This window comes from Taudactylus pleione, unplaced genomic scaffold (assembly GCF_031769625.1).
Source record: "Taudactylus pleione unplaced genomic scaffold, aTauple2 ptg000053l, whole genome shotgun sequence".
Lineage (NCBI taxonomy): Eukaryota > Metazoa > Chordata > Amphibia > Anura > Myobatrachidae > Taudactylus > Taudactylus pleione.
Window position 1 is genome coordinate 10,854,642 of NW_028284455.1, and position 18,640 is coordinate 10,873,281.

Sequence of the window (18,640 nt, forward strand, 5' to 3'; positions counted from 1 at the left end):
GACCTCCCAGGCGGCACAGATGAAAGAGACATAAAGAAGGAGGGACGCAAAGGGGGTATTGTGTGATGGAGGACAGACATGGAAAGGTGGGTACACACCTGAAAGATATATCTGCAGATTCGATTGATCTGCAGATATATCTGCAGATGATGGTCATTCATACACACTGAACGACCATCATCTGTGCTGCAGTGGGTCCCGGTGGCTGGGGGGTGGGTAGGGGGCATGGCCTAATCGTGGACTGAGTGGCCACGCCCCCTTAAGAAAAAACAAGCAAAAAGCTCCCCATTTGTGGCGCTGGGGAGGGGGGCGCTGTGTGCTCGGCGTGATCAATTGATCGGCCAGTGCTAGATAGATAGATCCTTTGACTCCTTATTCATAGATGAATTCCATGCTATTGATCTCACCAAACATCCATATAAGAAGAGTTTGGTAAACACAGACCGTTATATGAAGTGATTGTCCCACATTGGGGTCCAGCTAGCACAATTCTTATAGAGGTATATATGGTGATCCACTGTATATTATCTTCTTGGTGGTTTTCGATTTCTAATTGACACAATGTATTTGGAGCCAATAAATACATCACCTAGGAGTTTGTTTACATTGAATGTATTACTCTACATACAATATATTTTTCTTTGTTTGTTTTTGCATATACAGGAAAAAAAAAAGAAATACTAAAGGCACAGAAAAACAAAAAAATTATTTACTAAACTCTAGCTTTTCAAAGCTGACGATTGCCAACATTTTTGCCCACAGAATTTAAAACAGCAATACTATTAAGTGCAACTCCAGGTGTGTTTTAATAGTATTGTGGTTTTAAATTCAGCAGACAAAAACACTAATAATCTGGAGTTTTGAAAAGATGCCATTTAGTACATAAAGCCCTTGGACTTTATTTGATGGAAAAGGTGTTTATGTTTTACACAGGATTGTATTGTTTGTGGTGAAACACAGCTCCCAATAATACATTATTAGACATACTTTAAGGAGTGGAGTATCTCAAAAGCAAAGTAGTTAGTATTCAAGCTATTTATAGAGGTTGTAGTATAGGATATGGGGAAGGACCTGTACTAACAGAGTAATATCATTTGAAAATATTGATCAACATTAGGGGCAGGGAAGAATATTAAGCTGTTTTAGGTGTATATTTTTAAAGGGACAAACTAAACTGAGATGATGCAACCAATATGCGACTGATAGTTTGTCTTTGTATGCAAGCAGTGGATCATAGATGCCGCCGATGGGAATCTCTGTACAAATCCTGGTGGCTTCAGCATTTGCATATTTCCGCAGGACTGCTGCATACAAAGTTGCAGCTGTGACGGGATTAGTGTCCACCTATTAATGTGTTTATAAATGCTTTCCATTGTAAGGCAGAAGGTCTAGCTGGATGTTTCACAAAGTTGAGTCTTGAACAGAAACGTGCACATACATCAATAATAATTGTAAGGACCAGGGATTTTTACATCTTCAGTCAAGGAAAGAATACATATCTTTTGTCTACAGCAAGATGTAATATGTCATTAACTTCTCTTCGGTATGTTTGTACCTGAGAACAAGCCCAAACATACAGTAATGTAGAAAGGTGTATGTACCTGTATGGACTTCTCTCATACATTGGGCAATAGCCAACGTCTGTTGGAGTTTTTGTCATGCACAGTATAATAAATTCTGTGGGCATTTAAGCTCAGTTAGTTGATATCTTGCATTTATTAGCAGTCTTTTGGTTATCTTAAAAACAGCTTTCATCGTCACTTATATGATGGAAAGGGAATGGGATTGAAATCCCGACTACTGCAGCCCGACAGGAGGACGACAGGAGGTAAATTAGCCACAGCGATTGCATACGCAGCATGAGAGCCCTCTGCGTGCGGGAAGACTTGCAGTGTCTGCGGCAGGTCGGACCTGCTGTAAATGCTACGTGAGAGGTAGATGTGCGCGGATGGTACCAATGTTTACGCAGAAGAGCGACATTGGACGGATGTGAGAAAGCAGCAGTGGGCGTCTCTATGCCGCCTGAGCTTGGAAAGCATTAGCATATTTTCCCCACTGCGTTCCGTATGAGTTCGCAGCTACAATCCGTACTGAGGCCCTGATTCAGAGCTGGACGCTCTGACAGAGCGCTCGCTCTGAATCAGGGCCGTCAAGACCATCTTGACCATCTGGCTTGCAACGAGACCCTTGTGGTAGGGTCTCGTTGCCGCAAGCCCTGGAGTGCTTTCGGCTCTATCAGAGCCGAAAGCACTCCACTGACATCACTTGTGATGTCAGTGGGGCCGGCACCAAATGGTAGGCGTTCCCATGGGAAAGCCTCTGTCTGGCCAGCCACGCTCCCGGCACGCCCACCAAAGGGGGCGTGCTGTCACTCACCATCGACAGCACGCCCCCTTTGTAGCGAGACCCATAGCGACGGCTTGCCCGGCGCTATCCAGGTCTCGCGCATGCGCACTGGGCTAACATCGACCCGCTTCCGAGTGCTCAGCGCTCGCGAGCGGGTCTGACTTAGGCCCTGAGTCAGCCCTCAAGAGTGCATGGATGAGCATGTATATAGTATAAAACCTCCCAATGGCTTAACAGGTAGTATTGGGCAGTACAACTCATCCAGGTTGTCTCTACAGAAGCATTCACTGTCTTTTAGGTCTTCCCTACACTTGTCATCCCATCAGTGAAAAGCGTCATCCAGTACTATCCCTTTCTCTATCAGTTTTTGGACTAGGACAATAGTACTTGCTTAGGGCCTGATTCAGAATCGTATGCAATGGCGATATTCACGGAGGTGATCGATTTTTTGCTTCTGTGCGTGTGGAAACCCCTAAAAGCTTGTATGGTTCATGCGTTACACAGTGTACGCACAAAGGCTCAGTTGCGATTTAGAGGCAAGGTAACAAAAACAGATGGAAGTACAGTAGATGGTCCACCTTATAGGCGTAAAATAGGAGTGTAGTGGGCGTGTCACTGAAGTGTTCGCATACACAGATGCTTCATTGTTCATATTAGAGGTCATACTCAGATGGAAAATCTGCTCCTACCATAAGAAATGCTGACCAGAGAGATGACACTTGTGTGTAAAATAAGAAATACTAGCTGTAATGCCCGGTGTTGCCTAGCTTTCATTTATTCCACTCTGTCTCCACCCCACCTACATCTCTTTCTCTCTCCTCCTCTTCCAACTCTCTCTCCCCTTCCCACTTTCTTCCCCCAACACTTTCACCTGACATCTCTCCCTCCCTTTTTCTCTCTTCCCCACAGCTACACTTCCTCCCCACCCCTCCTTCTCCCTCCCCCACTGTCCTCTCCCCTGCCACTCCCTTTTCTCTCTTCCCCATGCCAACACTTTCCTCCCACCTCCTCCACTGTCTCTATCACCGCCCACTCACTCTCTTCTGAGCATCTCTGATACTGGTGGGAGGAGTCAGAGTGCACACCAACCGTAACTACATTCCAACATGATCATCATTTTATCAGCAGTCAATTTTATTATATAGGCTAGGAAAAAAACAGATTTATCCAAATTAATTATTAACCAGAAAATAAACTAGACTAAGACACTGTTCCCAACATACTTCAAAGAGTGGAGATAATGTACCAGGAGTAAAGGTCCTAAAATGTGATCCCAAGTTTAAACTCTTGCGACAGGTAAATAGAACTTTTAGCTGTGTTTAAAATTTGAGCCAAACCCCACATTCTGCATAACAAACCATAGAAGATCCCATGCCAGAAAATATAACCCCCTAAGCAGCATCTACAGTCAGGTCCATAAATATTGGGACATTGACAGAATTTTCAGATTTTGGCCTCTATTCACCACCACAATGGTTTTGAAATGAAACAAACAAGATGTGCTTTAACTGCAGACTTTCAGATTTAATTTGAGGGTAATTACATCCAAATCGGGTGAACGGTGTAGAAATTACAACAGTTTCAATATGTGCCTCCCACTTTTTAAGGGGCCAAAAGTAATGGGACTATCAACTCAAAAGCTATTTCATGGACAGGTGTGGGCTATTCCCTCGTTATTTCATTATCAATTAAGCAGGTAAAAGGTCTGGAGTTGATTATAGGTGTGACATTTGCATTTGGAATCAGTTGCTGTCAACTCTCAATATGAGATCCAAAGAGCTGTCACTGTCAGTGAAGCAAGCCATCATTAGGCTGAAAAATGAAAACAAACCCATCAGAGAGATTGCAAAAACATTAGGTGTGGCCAAATCAACTGTTTGGAACATTCTTAAAAAGAAAGAATGCACCGGAGAGCTCAGCAACACCAAAAGACCCGGAAGACCATGGAAAACAACTGTGGTGGATGACAAAATAATTATTTCCCTGGTGAAGAAAAACCCCTTCACAACAGTTGGCCAAATCAAGAACACTCTCCCGGAGGTAGATGTATATGTGTCAAAGTCAACAATCAAGAGAAGACTTCACAAGAGTGAATATAGAGGGTTCACCACAAGATGCAAACCATTGGTGAGCCACAAAAACAGGAAGACCAGATTAGATTTTGCCAAACAACATCTAAAAAAGCCATTACAGTTCTGGAACGACATCCTATTGACAGATGAGACAAAGATCAACTTGTACCATAGTGATGGGAAGAGAAGAGAAGGAAAGGAACTGCTCATGATCCAAAACATACCACCTCATCAGTGAAGCATGGTGGTGGTAGTGTCATGGCGTGGGCATGTATGGCTGCCAATGGAACTGGTTCCCTTGTATTTATTGATGATGTGACTGCTGACAAAAGCAGCAGAATGAATTCTGAAGTGTTTCGGGCAATATTATAAGCTTATATTGAGTCAATTGCTTCAGAACTCATTGGACAGCGCTTCACAGTGCAGATGGACAATGACCCGAAGCATACTGCAAAAGCAACCAAAGAGTTTTTTTAAGGCTAAAAAGTGGAATGTTATGCAATGGCCAAGTCAATCCCCTGACCTGAATCCGATTGAGCATGCATTTCACTTGATGAAGACAAAACTGAAGGGAAAATGCCCCAAGAACAAGCAGAAACTGAAGACATTTGCAGTAGAGGCCTGGCAGAGCATCACCAGGGATGAAACCCAGCGTCTGGTGATGTCTATGCGTTCCAGACTTCAGGCTGTAATTGCCTGCAAAGGATTTGCAACAAAGTATTAAAAAGTGAAAGTTAGATTTAGGATTGTTTAGTTTGACCCATTACTTTTGGTCCCTTAAAAAGTGGGAGGCACATATAGAAACCGTTGTAATTCCTACACCGTTCACCTGATTTGGATGTAATTACCCTCAAATGAATTCTGAAAGTCTGCAGTTAAATCACATCTTGTTTGTTTAATTTCAAAGCCATTGTGGTGGTGAATAGAGGACAAAATATGAAAATTCTGTAAATGTCCCAATATTTATGGACCTGACTGTATGTATTCGATGCGATTTTGTCTTGCTTCATTTGGAAACTGGTATATAATCTACGATATATGTATAAAATCTATGAATATTGATGGTAGTAGACCTTCTTGGCATAACTCCAGATTGATCTTAATACATCTCCACTGTGATGACCTTGTTTAGGTGTGAAGTCATAATTTTTGCTACTGTTTTCATGTCTATTCATGTTTATTCTAACAAGGGAATTAGGATGAGACTTACATTTTCTTGGATCTTTTCCAGATTTTAGTACAACTGTAATAAAAGCATACCTCAATGATGGGAGAAATAACCCATTCTAATAAACATATTCACGTAAATTCAACAACTCTATGGATTCGTTATACTTTAAGATGTATACCACTCCACTGGCAGCGAGCCAGTGGCTGTGCCTTAGATGTAGGGAACCATAATATCGCTTGCTGGATTTCCTCCAAAGTTCTGCTTGTAAAAATTCCACATGGCCTTCACTAATATATGACATCTGAACTAAGGATAAATACTTCTCAGTTTCAGATTCATACATTACTTTAATTATTATATAAAGTAAAAAAACAATTAGCAGGCATGAGTTGATATTCCTAGAGTGTATTAAAAAAACACCATTTCAATGGTAAATTGTAGAAATTATTTTGGATGAGTGCAGATTTTTTTTTTAGGAAACATGGCTAATAATATCCCAGATTTATTACCTTGCTTAAAGACATGTTGGGAGGTTTAAAACAGTTTTGGCAAGTTGCTTTTGCGAAAGTCAAGAACTTTGTGTGTGGTTCAGTGGGTTCAGATGTACTATATATACTTTTCATTTACTCAACACTATTTTGTAAAGTGTTTTCCTCTGGGTCGGCTATTTTCAGTGAGCTGTTACCCTTCCAATTACATGTTCCCGTATATTAGGCTTCAAGAGATCCAACACCACAAAAATCCCATTGAAACCTGTGATTGGTTCAAAACAGTCTGTGTCTTTAGGGAAACTTTCTGAAGAATGCTTAGCCATTTTCAGTTGACTCTTCATATTATACTTATCGATACCAATTTGAAAGTATTAAAGCTATATGGATACTGGCACTGGGTAGTTTAATTTTATGTGGACAGCTGTGGTGAGGTAAATATTATGTGGACGTTGGTGGGTGGTAAACATGTTAGAGGATATTATAATTCAACGTAGGCTCTCTGTATTAAAGGTGCATATTTCATACATAATGCGCATACTCAATATTACTTTAATTTTGGGTCTGACTGAGGGGTAATAGGTCTATTTCTTAAATGTAAATGTTATTAATTTATGTTGGGGCTAATTAAATGTGAAAGCTATTGGTTTAGTGTTGGGGAAGGTCTGGGCCAAGTATTAAACATAAATGCTATTACTATATGATACCGGAGACAGGCAAATTAGTATGTCTTGTTTTGCTCATGTTGTACACACATTTTATTAATACTTGTAGTAAATGTGATGGTGACAGAATTTGAACAAGACATTTTCACTTACTTGATATACCTGTTTCATTCAGTCCTGCATTGAATATTTGTATAAATTTTTTATGTGCATGTATGCTTTTCTTTTGTAAATATCTGTTTTTATTTCGGAGCAATAATACAAACATTTCAGTAAGGGCATGATAGGTTAGACACAGTTGAATCAGCGCAATAAACATGATTCAGACTGCTGGGATGGTAACTATATCCCCTTAAAAGAATCTTACAATATACTGTATTTCAGACAGTTAGACACCAAGGTGGGGAGTCTGTAATCTGCAACATAAAATCTGTATAAAAAATGAACTGTAAATTACCCAGGTGCATTTTCTAATTGTTTAAAGAAAAAACAGCCAGTAGATTCAAATACTTTGTTAATGTGTTTGTGTGGCTAGATCAAGGTGAGATAAATGACCCCATTTCTTCTGAAATTTGAGTACTCCCTTATCAACATCTGGGAGGGTGGCTTTACGATCAAAATAAAGAACCTGAAGTAGCATTCTTGTAACTGTACTAATAAAGGGAGGAGCACTTAAAGTCCAAGTAAGCAGTATAGCCTTCCTAACTACAATCACAATTGTAGTAAGAAGCGAGAGAATCTCCTTTTTTAGGGGACCTAATTGCCAATCATCCAAATTGGAGCAAAGCAATGCCAGGGGGTCCTTTCTTAGCTGGAAAGAAACCATTCCATTGATAAAATACATGAGTTTGTCCCAACATTTTCTAATTTTTAACACACTCTCAGAAGATGTGAAAAAATGTAGCTTTACACTGCCGACACATCCCACCTCAGGAACCATGTCTTTTCCTTGGTTTTGTGAAATATAGGCCCTATTGAGTAGTGTGACGTGCACTGTACCTCCTGCAGAGTTGCAGAATGAAGAATTTGAAGATTTGCATCATAATACTTTAGAAGTGATTCCGGGGAGTCTAGTGTAGGGAGGACTGAGGACCAGCCTGTGACACTTTTAAACCATAACTTATCTGAATAAGTGGACAGGAGTTCTACAGAGAAAAAAAAACTTGGTCTTATAGCATACCTGCCTACTTTTGAAAAAGCATTTCAGGTAGATTGTGAAAGCAACACCTACTGTATAAGCGCGGCGGTAAAGTGGACGTGTACTGCTACATCTGAGAGGCGTGCCATAAAATGGACTTACATCCAAATGTAAACGAGCCCCAAAGCAGTTAGTAAGATCTAATTGTTGATGAAAACACACTGATACTTTTCAGGGCTTACTAATGCATTGTGTTTTACAAGGGGTTCCTTATGAGTGTCAAGAAAAACCTCATATGAAAATGCATGTAACCACAGGGATCACTGGGGCAGATGTATGAAGCTCTGGAAAGTGATAAAGTACAGAGTGATAAATAACCAGCCACTCAGCTCCCAACTGTCATGTTGCAGGCTGTGTTTGAAAAATGACAGTTTGCAGCTGATTGGTTGGTCGTTTATCATTCTGCACTTTATCACTTCCCAGAGCTTCATAAATCTGCTCCATTGTACCTTATAACCAATGCAGGGAAATGACACTGATTATACCATTTGAATGTACAGTATACGAGTATCTCTGATTTATTTTTTTTCCCCCAAGTATATAACAGCTACATAATGAGGGTAAGGTGCAATCAGGGAGACTGCTAGACTCTACTAGGGAGTCAGGGAGATTGCTACTATTTCAGGGAGTCTCCCTGACAATCAGGGAGAGTAGTCAAGTATGTCTATTAGTCATTTTTAGCTAGGAATGTGAACAAAGAAGTTATTGAGTCTGTGTCTGTCGAATTGGGAATAACAGGAGAAATGTGAATTGCAGGTGAATTGTATATAATACCTAATTTGGAGGTACATGAAGAAATGAGTGTTAGGGATGCCATATTTTTTCTCCAAGGCTTGAAAAGTCAGTGAGTGTACCACATAGGTCAAAAAAATCCTTAACAGCTCCCAAACCCTTAAAGCACCAAGAACGAAAAATTGTAGTGTCCAACCTTGGAGAAAAGGCAATGTTCCCCCAAATGTAGTAAATTTAGAATTATTAGGATTCCGCTTAAGTCTCCGCTTGATCGAGATCGCAGTGAGGCAGGTGTCATGGAATATTATGTTATGTAAAACAGCAGGGGGGAAGCAGGGTTTTAGGTGTGTGAAAATGTGCACTCAGGGAGTATGGGGCAAATAGTTAAATATCAAGAGAAGAATTAGTATGTACTTCCTTTCCCAACATTCAGTCAGTAATGTAACGAAAAAATACTGCCTTGAAAAACGGGAGGGAGCGCAATCTTCCAATAAATGTGTGATTTTGGTAAGTAAAGGAGAGAAATTGACCAGGCTAAATCTGTCGGAATCTGAATACCTAAATATTTAAGCTGGGAATGAGCCCTGACAAATGAGGAGCAGGGAGGAGGCACAGGGAGAATATGAGAAGATATAACTATTGGGAGAATGTTTTGAAAATTAACTTTGTAGCCAGAGAATGAGACAAAATTTGTGATTATGTTATCTTAGGGATAGACGAAGCTGGTTTAGATATCAATAAAAGCATGTCATCAGAAATAAAGCTAACCTAGGCTCTAACGACCCTACATGGAAGCCTGAGAAGAAGTCTGCATTCTGTAATGCTATAGCAAGGAGTACAAGTGCTAATGCACAGAACCAGAACCCCTGTAGCATACACCTTCTAATCAGGAATGGTGTAGATAGATAGCCATTGCTAGAGACCTGCATGGTCGGGGAAGAATATATTGTATGAAGGATTGAGATAAAGTCATCCGGGAATCCGAGCCAGTGCAGGGCCTCGTATAGATGGTAACATGTAACAAGATTGAAGACCTTTTCAGTATCTAATGATAACAGTGCTGTTGGTTCCCCAGAGGACTGAAGCCAATGTACACCAGAAAGAACTTCATGTAAATTAATTATGGAGAGTCTGCCCACAATGAATCCCATCTGATTGCCATAATTGACAGATGGAAGAAATAATTTAAGTCTAATGGCTAAAATTTTTGTGAGAATTTTGTAATTAGTATTAAGCAATGATATGACTCTATATGAACCAGGTAATTCATGGTCTCCCCCAGGCTTAGGAAGTAACTTTAAAATAACCGAGTTAAAGTATTTAGTATTACTTGGTTTTGACTTATGGAGAGGTACACAGAGTGTAGCATGTCAAATTCTGGCCAATACCATTTTATAAAATTCTCTCGTCAGTCGATCAGGACCTCAGGCCTTAGCCGTCTTCAGGGATTTCATTGTAGGGGAGGTCTCCAGCATGATGGGAGCAGCAAAAATGGAGGAATAGTAAGAGGAGAGCTGAGGGACATCCAAGCCACTCCAAAATGCAGCCTTTTGTGGTGAATCAATAGGATTGTCAGCATAGAAATTAGCATAAAAAGACCGTAAAATATCTGAGATCTGCTTGCCTGAGTGTACATGCTTGCCATCCGGTAATAGCATGGAGCGAATTATAGTGGGAGTCTGAGCTCCTCAAAGTATATTAGTGAGGAGGTGACTGGTTTTATTACCGAATTTATGGAAACGAAAATCCTTTTGATATTAAGAGTGATCTGCATTGTGAGGAACTACATTATCAAAAGCTTGTTTTTTTTATCTAGGTATGTGACTAAGAGCAGCAGTAGGGGTGGTCGTATGAGCATGGTACACATCAGTCAACTCCCTCTGAGCACAGTCATATGAGGTATAATAATTGTGTTTATATTGATTTACATAAGAAACTATTTCAACCCTAAGGACTGTTTTGGACGCATGCCAGAACAGCTGAGGGTTCTTCTGTGCATGGTCAGAGTTACTGAATAAATATTCCTGCAAAGTGGTTTCTATCAGAGTGAAACTTCAATGAATTAGCCAAAAAGGTAGGAAAGCGCCATTGGCGATAAGGGCTCTTATCAACATTTTCTAACATAGTAACCCATACTAAAGCATGATCAGAGAAACAACTTGGCTTAATAGCCATCGCAGTAACTTTAGGGACTAGGACTTGCGACAGAAGGAGGTAGTCTATGCGAGACATCGGACCATGCGTAGCAGAAAAACAAGTAAAATCCCTTTCCAAGGGGTGATATCCATGCCAATAGGTTCGCTTTCTGTTTGTCTGTCTAAAATGGCATAAGACACCAAATTAAAATCACTCCCGACTATTAACGTTGTTTGTGTTGAAGAATACAATATGCAAGTAGATTTTGAAGAAAGGCCCTATTATACACATTCGGAGCAAATACATTCCAAACGGTATATCTAGTGGCATTGATGGTAATATTCACAACAACAAAAGGCCAGCATCATCAGAAACACAGGAGTGATTAGTATGAGGCAGATTCTTATTCAGCAATACAACCATTCCTCAAGCCATCATATTATAAGTAGCAAATGCTACTACCGGATAAAAAGGTTTCCTTTAGCCAATTCATAGTCTCTGAAAGGTGTGTCTCCTGTAATAACGGCAGGTCTATACGATGTTTACATATATAAGTAAAAACCTAATTATACTTTACTGTGCAGTGAAAGTCTCCAATATTCCAGGTACACACATTAAAAGAGTCCATAGAGCCAGGGTGAGGAGGGGGATATATAGCCAGGTCATTTGCATGACATCATATTTCCACATAAATACAGGAATCTGGACCCGAAGAGCATGAAGTATGTGAACATATAAACACATACACATACCACTGAGGACAAAGGGAAACGGAAGGCAGAGAGAAGGGGGGGGGGGGAGTAATCAAACATATAAAAGAAAAACAGACAAGCATTGAAACACAGTAGAGCACAGTGTTCAGAGGAGACAGGCTCTCCGCAAACCAATATGGTAAAGAAGTGAAGACTTCCGTATAATTAGCGAAAATGGGCAAACAGAGATGTACAGAAATAACTCCTAGCCCACCACACCCAGTATAGTAAAAATACAAACATTGAACAAATAATAAAACCACAGCTAGAATATAACAAAAGCGTAATCTAAAGAGGTAATAAGTAAGGTCTTGGGAGACCCAGATGGTTTAAAATTATGAGGCATATAAACAATAATAGTGGGGGACCCAGAGACAACTCCACGTAAAACACAGAAAACGCCAACCACATCTGTCAATAATGAGTCCCATGCACTGTTTGTAAGGTATCGCCAGAAACAAGGGCGTCAACCCAAAAAAGCAGAAGTACAACTTCTAGGAGAAATAAGGAGCTGACAGATGTGGAGAGTTCCGTTCTTCTGAAATGACTCCTCACGATATGAGGAGTCATCAAAGAGACAAGTCTGGTGGGGTATAGCAGGGCGTAATTGTGGCTACCTTTAATAGGTTTGAGCAAACTTGTGCGTACGCATTGTGGGCCTAGGTCACCTCATTTGAGTAATATTGAAAGACATGAAGCTTAGTCCCTTCCCAGCTCAAATTGCGATAACGTCTGGAGGCCTACCACAATGCATCTTTATGGGCAAAATTTTGACACCTGGCACCAATCAAATACTTAGTGCAATCACCTGATTGGCTGCTGCTTTCCAGTTAGAGGGATTACTTAACCCACATTAGAAAGAAACTTTAAAAAACTACAAAATAAAAAGTGCTGACAGTCAGAAATTTTTAATTTAAAATAGCCACATAATATAAAAGCATACAAAAATACAATGTTAAAACACAGGCCGGTAACAAAATATCAAAGCATCAATTTCTCCTTCATAGCATGAATTAATAATGTGAGTCCTTCTTTCCTATAGAGACAATTAGCAAGCTGATATTAAAGCTGTATTGCATATCCAGCAGCTATTTTTGGTGTTATAGCAGATAATGACAGCAATATATATCCCCTGGTTTTAATATTGCAACAGAAAAAATTCTCTCAATTGTATCTGTGTTTTAGCAGCAACATATATCAACTGATTTAAATATTATAGCAGAACAAAGTCTCTCATTCACGTCTGTATTATAGCAGCAGTATATATAAAGCTGTTTTTAATATTGAAACAGCAGAAAGTCTCATTCACATTCTCATTCAGTGAGTTGGTATAAGGTTGGTTTGAAGAGACATATAAAATTAAATTATCTTAGTTTGAAAAGTCCATCATGGCCATGAATAAACACAATGGCATTTGGGACAAATAAAAATTTTTTTTTAAGTTTACCACGTCCTCTTGGCTGGAGTCAGTAAATTGGTAATGCAGTCTCACCTCCCGGCTACTGGTGCAGTCCTAGTATTAAGCCATATCTGGAGGGACAGAGTTCAGATCAAGTGCAAAAAACTATTAAAGGAAGTCTTCAATATCCATCTGGTGTTTAAAAGTGATAAAACTTTTAAACACCCCACCTCCATAACCTCTCAGCATGTATCGCAGACCCAGATGCTTTAAAATGATCAGGCATATAAACAATAATAGTGGAGGACTCAGAGACAAATTCACCTAAAACAGAAAACGCCGCCCACATCTGTCAACAATGGGTCCCATAAGCTGTTTTAGAGGTATCACCAGAAACAAGGAAGTCAACCCAAAAAAGCAGAAATACAACTTCTAGGAGAATAAGCAGCTGACAGTGGTGGAGAGTTCCGTTCCTCTGAAATTACTCCTCACCATATGAGGAGTCATCAAAGAGACGAGTCTGGTGGGATATAGCAGGGCGTACTTGCTGCTGTCTCTAATAGGCTTGATCAAACTTGTGGGAACGCATTACGGGCCCAGGTCACCTTAGTTGAGTAATTTTGAAAGACATGAAGCTTACACCCTTCCCAGCTCTAATTGCAATGACGTCTGGAGGCAGACCACAATGCATCTTTATGGGCAAAATTTAGACACTTAAAAATGAACACCTGCGGTCTGCCAGTGAGGTTGTCACGCTGGGAGCCAAGACGATGCGCCCTTTCAATGACAAGTTCCGTACAAATGTCACTTATAACCAAAGTTCAGGAAGTGTGGTCTTTAAAAGGTGATATAGTGCAGGACTTTTAAGGGTTTCTGGAAGCCAACAACTCTCAAGTTACTTTAGTCTTGACCTGTTCTCTGATGATTAGTCTGTGCCAAACTATTACAGCGTACTTTAATATCATGGAAGTGTCTGCCAACATTGTTTCCAAAAACAGCAAGTTGTGTATCTAACTGTTGGACCTGTGCTTTTACCTTCTTAACTGCCTGTGTGAAAGTAGCAGTCTGATCCTGGAGCAGTGGGCTCATAGAGTCCCTAGTAGCCTGCACCATTGAAGCATAGGTGACAGGAGCTTCCAGGAGAGGGTCTGAGTAAGGCACTCAGCTTGAGCCTGATGCATGCATTGGGGAGGCAGCATCTCCTCCAGGGAGTTGGTGTCCATGTTGGAATCAGGCCTTCTGTCAGAGCGGGTCTTGTGATGTTTACCAGGCATCTGCAAAGAGAAGTATCTCTACATACGGTGTTCCAGGACAGTCACTAGGTCTTCACAAGGCACTAACTCTAGATAAATTGGCCTCCTGTGATAGAACAGGCTTTGCTGGCTGAGATTCCGGCAGCACAAGCTGAGGAGGTCTGAGATATGTTTTCCTCATATGACGACACGCGACTGGAGAACAGAAACGATAGATGAATACAGACAGTATAGAAGCTGGAACTGGACACGAGTTGATCTGAAGAATAGAACTTTAATGATAACAAGAATGCATGGAGGAAATAGTGGTATAGGCACAGAACCAGTCCCAGGAATATGTAGTAGCAATACTGAGTAATATTCCACTAGATAGATGCTTGAAACGGTCCGTGAATGATTCTTTGAGACTGAAGATTGTATGCAGAAGAACTGGGTTGGGTCCAGGTAAAAGAGAGTTCTAGGAGCCAGGTGCTGAACTATGCTCAGTAATCAGCAAGAGTTCTTGGAGCCAGGTGCTGAGCTATGCTGAGTTCTTGGAGCCAGGTGCTGAGCTATGCTCAGTAATTAACAAAAGAACTTGGAGCCAGGTGCTGAGCTATGCTCAGTAATTAGCAAAAGTTCTTGGAACAAGGTGCTGAGCAATGCTCAGTAAATAGCAAATGTTCTTGGAAGCTGGTTTAAGTGTACTGAGTCAGGAACAAATGTAGATCTGGCAGGAGCCAAAATGAAGCCTTTAGGAGACGTGGCACAGACACTGATTTAGAGTTTAGGAAGGGTTTATATACCCAGTGCCTGCTACTGGTTGGCCATACACTAACAGCTGATCCCAGGAGTGAATAGCATTGGTACTTGCAAGATCACATGATCAAACCAAGATGGCTGCACCCATGGACAGAAGAAGCAATCGTGGATACAGCGGAGCAGCGCTATAGCAGGTGAGGGAGAACCACTGGGTAGTGGGACTGGACGCTAGGCTCTGTGGCAGTGTTAAATTGTTCCACGTGGCAGATGCCGCTCACAGCTGCGGGGAGAGCGGGCAAGCAGGAGAGTGCGCTGGAATCTGGATACGTGGAGTGCAGCTGACCGCGACTTCAGTTGCGGCCTGACAGTCCGGGTCCTGACATAGAGTCTGGGCACCGGAAAGCAGCTGTGGCTGTGAATTGGCAGTGGTGGCAGTAGAACTCCAGAAGCAGAAGTCTACGTGTATATAGATTTATGAAAACTCTCAATAAATACATTAAAAAAATAAAATACTATTAAGGTAATGTTGTAGCTGGCAATTGGGTAGTGTTCACTCGCTGCTCTGCTTTCAAGAAATCGAATAGTATTTGTATCTTTTCCAAACAGAGCCCCAACATCCCAGAATCTAAACAAGAGGCAACTGAGCTAATACACCAGCAGCAGTACAGCAGATAGACAAAGCTGCAATGTAGTATAGAGCAGTGCTGTCTGACAACTATACTGATTCTCATGGGACCTTCCCAATTTTGGGCTCAAGCTATGAAGATTTGTTATGCCTCACTTCATGCTGTTCTTCTCCTGAAGGGGAAATTGTTTATAGCGGTTGCTAAAATCAGTGTGTAAACAATGACTATTTATACAAAATAAAGATCATTTGTGAAAGTGACTGCAGTGCAAATTATATTTTGTGTTGTCATGTGACCTTTTATAACAGATGTGCCTGAAGTAGTACAGCATGCACTACATTTGCTAATGAGGTTCCCATAAGGTCACTAATCTGCCCTTTAATGCTGTTCCTGGCTGCACATCTTTGTCTTGATAATTTGCTCCCCTCAAATGGGAGCTGGTGCCAGTCATCCACATCTCCATTCTTCAATTATGCGACTTATATAAATTTCAAGACAGATTGAAGAACTCAACACCATTCTGTACAGCCTCATAAAGGCACTGACAATTCAATGACCATGATCATTTGATAGAAAATCAAAATGACATCAAAGTATTCGTTTATTGTAATGAAGTAATATGAAGAGTATAAAATTACCTCATGAGACTGTGCTGGTGTATGATGTTCCATCTCCTTTAGGAAGCCATCGTCCCCCCTTTCTCCTTGCAAACTGGTGCAGTAATGATCATCCGTGATGGTAATTTCCTCATTTTCTTCAGCCTCAAGAAGGCTTTGGTTGAAACGCAGTGAACCTTTTAAAATGTCCTTTACCTGATTGTAGACAACATCATTATTAACTATTCTTATTTGGGTTTATGTTTCTCACAATTTCTCTAGACTTATGTGCACAATAACCGAGCTTTGTTCCTACTGGTCAGAACTATTTTACAAATATGAATAAATATAAACTCAGAAAACAATGAAACAAACTCTTTCCTAAATGCTACATACAGTAACAAAATAATGTTAATGCAACATGAAATAAAGACAAATGTTCAGGTGCCCATACACGGTAGAATTTTTTACCCAATATGGACAGTTTCTATGGGATGTACAGACCAATCGTATGAAAATAGGTGTTTTTTGTGTGTTCTGCGACCCCGATGTGTGTCCCCACTATCCTCTAGTTGGATCGCAGATCAGATGGTTTTGCAGAGAGATCTACGATCTTTTGTACAATGTGATACACTTCTATGTATCTTATCCTATGATTTTAATCAATCGTACACCATTTGACCACATCGTATGAAGAATTTCAAGGGTAATCGTACAACACATCTTACCGACTTTGATTTGCACCGTGTATGGGGGCCATTGCATTAAATGTAAAGTCTGTAACCGATATCACTTAAGAATCATTTCAGTCACTTAGATCCCATTAAATCTGATAAGCCAGTTACACATACAAAAGGGGTAGCAGTGCTAAGATGTGTGTATAATATCAATGAGTATACATAGATGGACATGAAAAAAGACACTTTAATAAAAATATTAAAAAAAGATTAGCATGTATCACACAATAACATATGAGCAATAAGCCTCTTCCATTTGACTATTCAAATTAAACATGCCTGTTCCTGCATGTGCTTCCGGATAATACTTAATAAGTAGCATCAATCTCAGTTTGAGAAAACAGTATTTGTCCAATGGATATATAGTTACCAAGTCCTTACACCAGTAGAGGGATGGTCCTATTGGCATACAGTTCCATATGCTGCACTCGGAACCCTCAAATGTCCATGGTGTGAATAGGGTGGTTAAATCCAAACACGTATACACAGATGTTTCCATGAATTGAATTGGAATTGGAATTCAGAAAAGTGACAAAATTCAGTGCAGAAATGTGATGAGTCCAATACGAAATGATGAAATCTATTGTATTATGTCTACTGTGATCATTGTATGAGGACTATTTTCAATTGAATGTATAAATAATGATATATATGATAATGCATGAAGATTATACATAATCAATTGCATGAATATAATGATTATTCTGACAAATGGGGCTAAAGCTGATGCCCAATTGGAATTTCTTAGTCATCACGATAATAAATATACATTATTATACTAAACTTGTGTTAAAGCAATGACAGTTGCAAGAAGAAGATCTAGATATATCATGTCATTTTATTCCCTTTGTCATCTATTTTCTAATTTTTCTCCGTTTTTAATTTTTGTTTACCTTTTAATGAAAATATTAGGTCAGTGTATACAGTATACGCACATTAGGCAATACAAAATGTGTTTTAAACTACATCCCCCATAATTCCCTGAAATATTTGACAAGCTGATTAGCCTAAGGACACGATCACGCGATATCATGGTTCTTGAAATAAATCCATAATTACAATATTATTGTGTTAGGAATAAGGGGAAGATCTAGATATGTTATTGTATCTCTTTCTCAAAAAAATATTAGGTCAGAGAAGACAACAAAAGCACTCCAAACTACATTTCTCATAATTCCTTGTAATTACAGATAAGACAACTAGCTTGGAAGTACGATCACGTTGGATAACACCACATGATCAGAATAATGGCGATTGAAACCTATTCATACGCCGAATGCCGTCGCACGCCACATGATACGTGACTTTACTTTTAGTGAAGTGTCAGAAGGCATGTGATCCCACCGCCCAATGAGATAGTGGGAGGAAGAAATTCCCATAGCAACATAATGATACAATCCCTTAGACAGATCTTACTCAGGAAACATGTGATGTTATATTTACATCACGTGATCGGAGTTAGTTCCCTGGAACGGAAGTGAAAGGTAAGATTAAATATATTACCTAGCGGAGAATCTTTTAAAAGCTTATTTTTTAGTAATAATTGAAGACAATGTTTCTATAGGTTTGCCTCCATATTAGAGTGCTATTGTTTTTAAGAGTATCTGAGTTAATTAGATGGCTAATTGTAATCATGGGCAAATAAGCAAGACCAATTAGAGGGGTATAAGAAGACCCTCCTTGAAATTAAAATTTCACCTTTGAAAAAGCTGCAACATTTATACAGCG

At 40.0% G+C, this 18,640-nt stretch overlaps 1 protein-coding gene across 4 annotated transcripts in view; it reads right to left on the bottom strand.

Annotated features, from left to right (window-relative positions):
- TBC1D5 (TBC1 domain family member 5) overlaps positions 1 to 18,640 on the bottom strand; it is a 728,182-nt gene that overhangs the window by 8,604 nt on the left and 700,938 nt on the right. For all 4 annotated transcript variants that reach the window (XM_088463373.1, XM_088463358.1, XM_088463381.1 and 1 more), the window contains one exon: positions 16,218 to 16,391. In XM_088463373.1, coding sequence (XP_088319499.1) covers positions 16,218 to 16,391 — 174 coding nt within the window. The remainder of the gene's footprint in view (positions 1 to 16,217; positions 16,392 to 18,640) is intronic.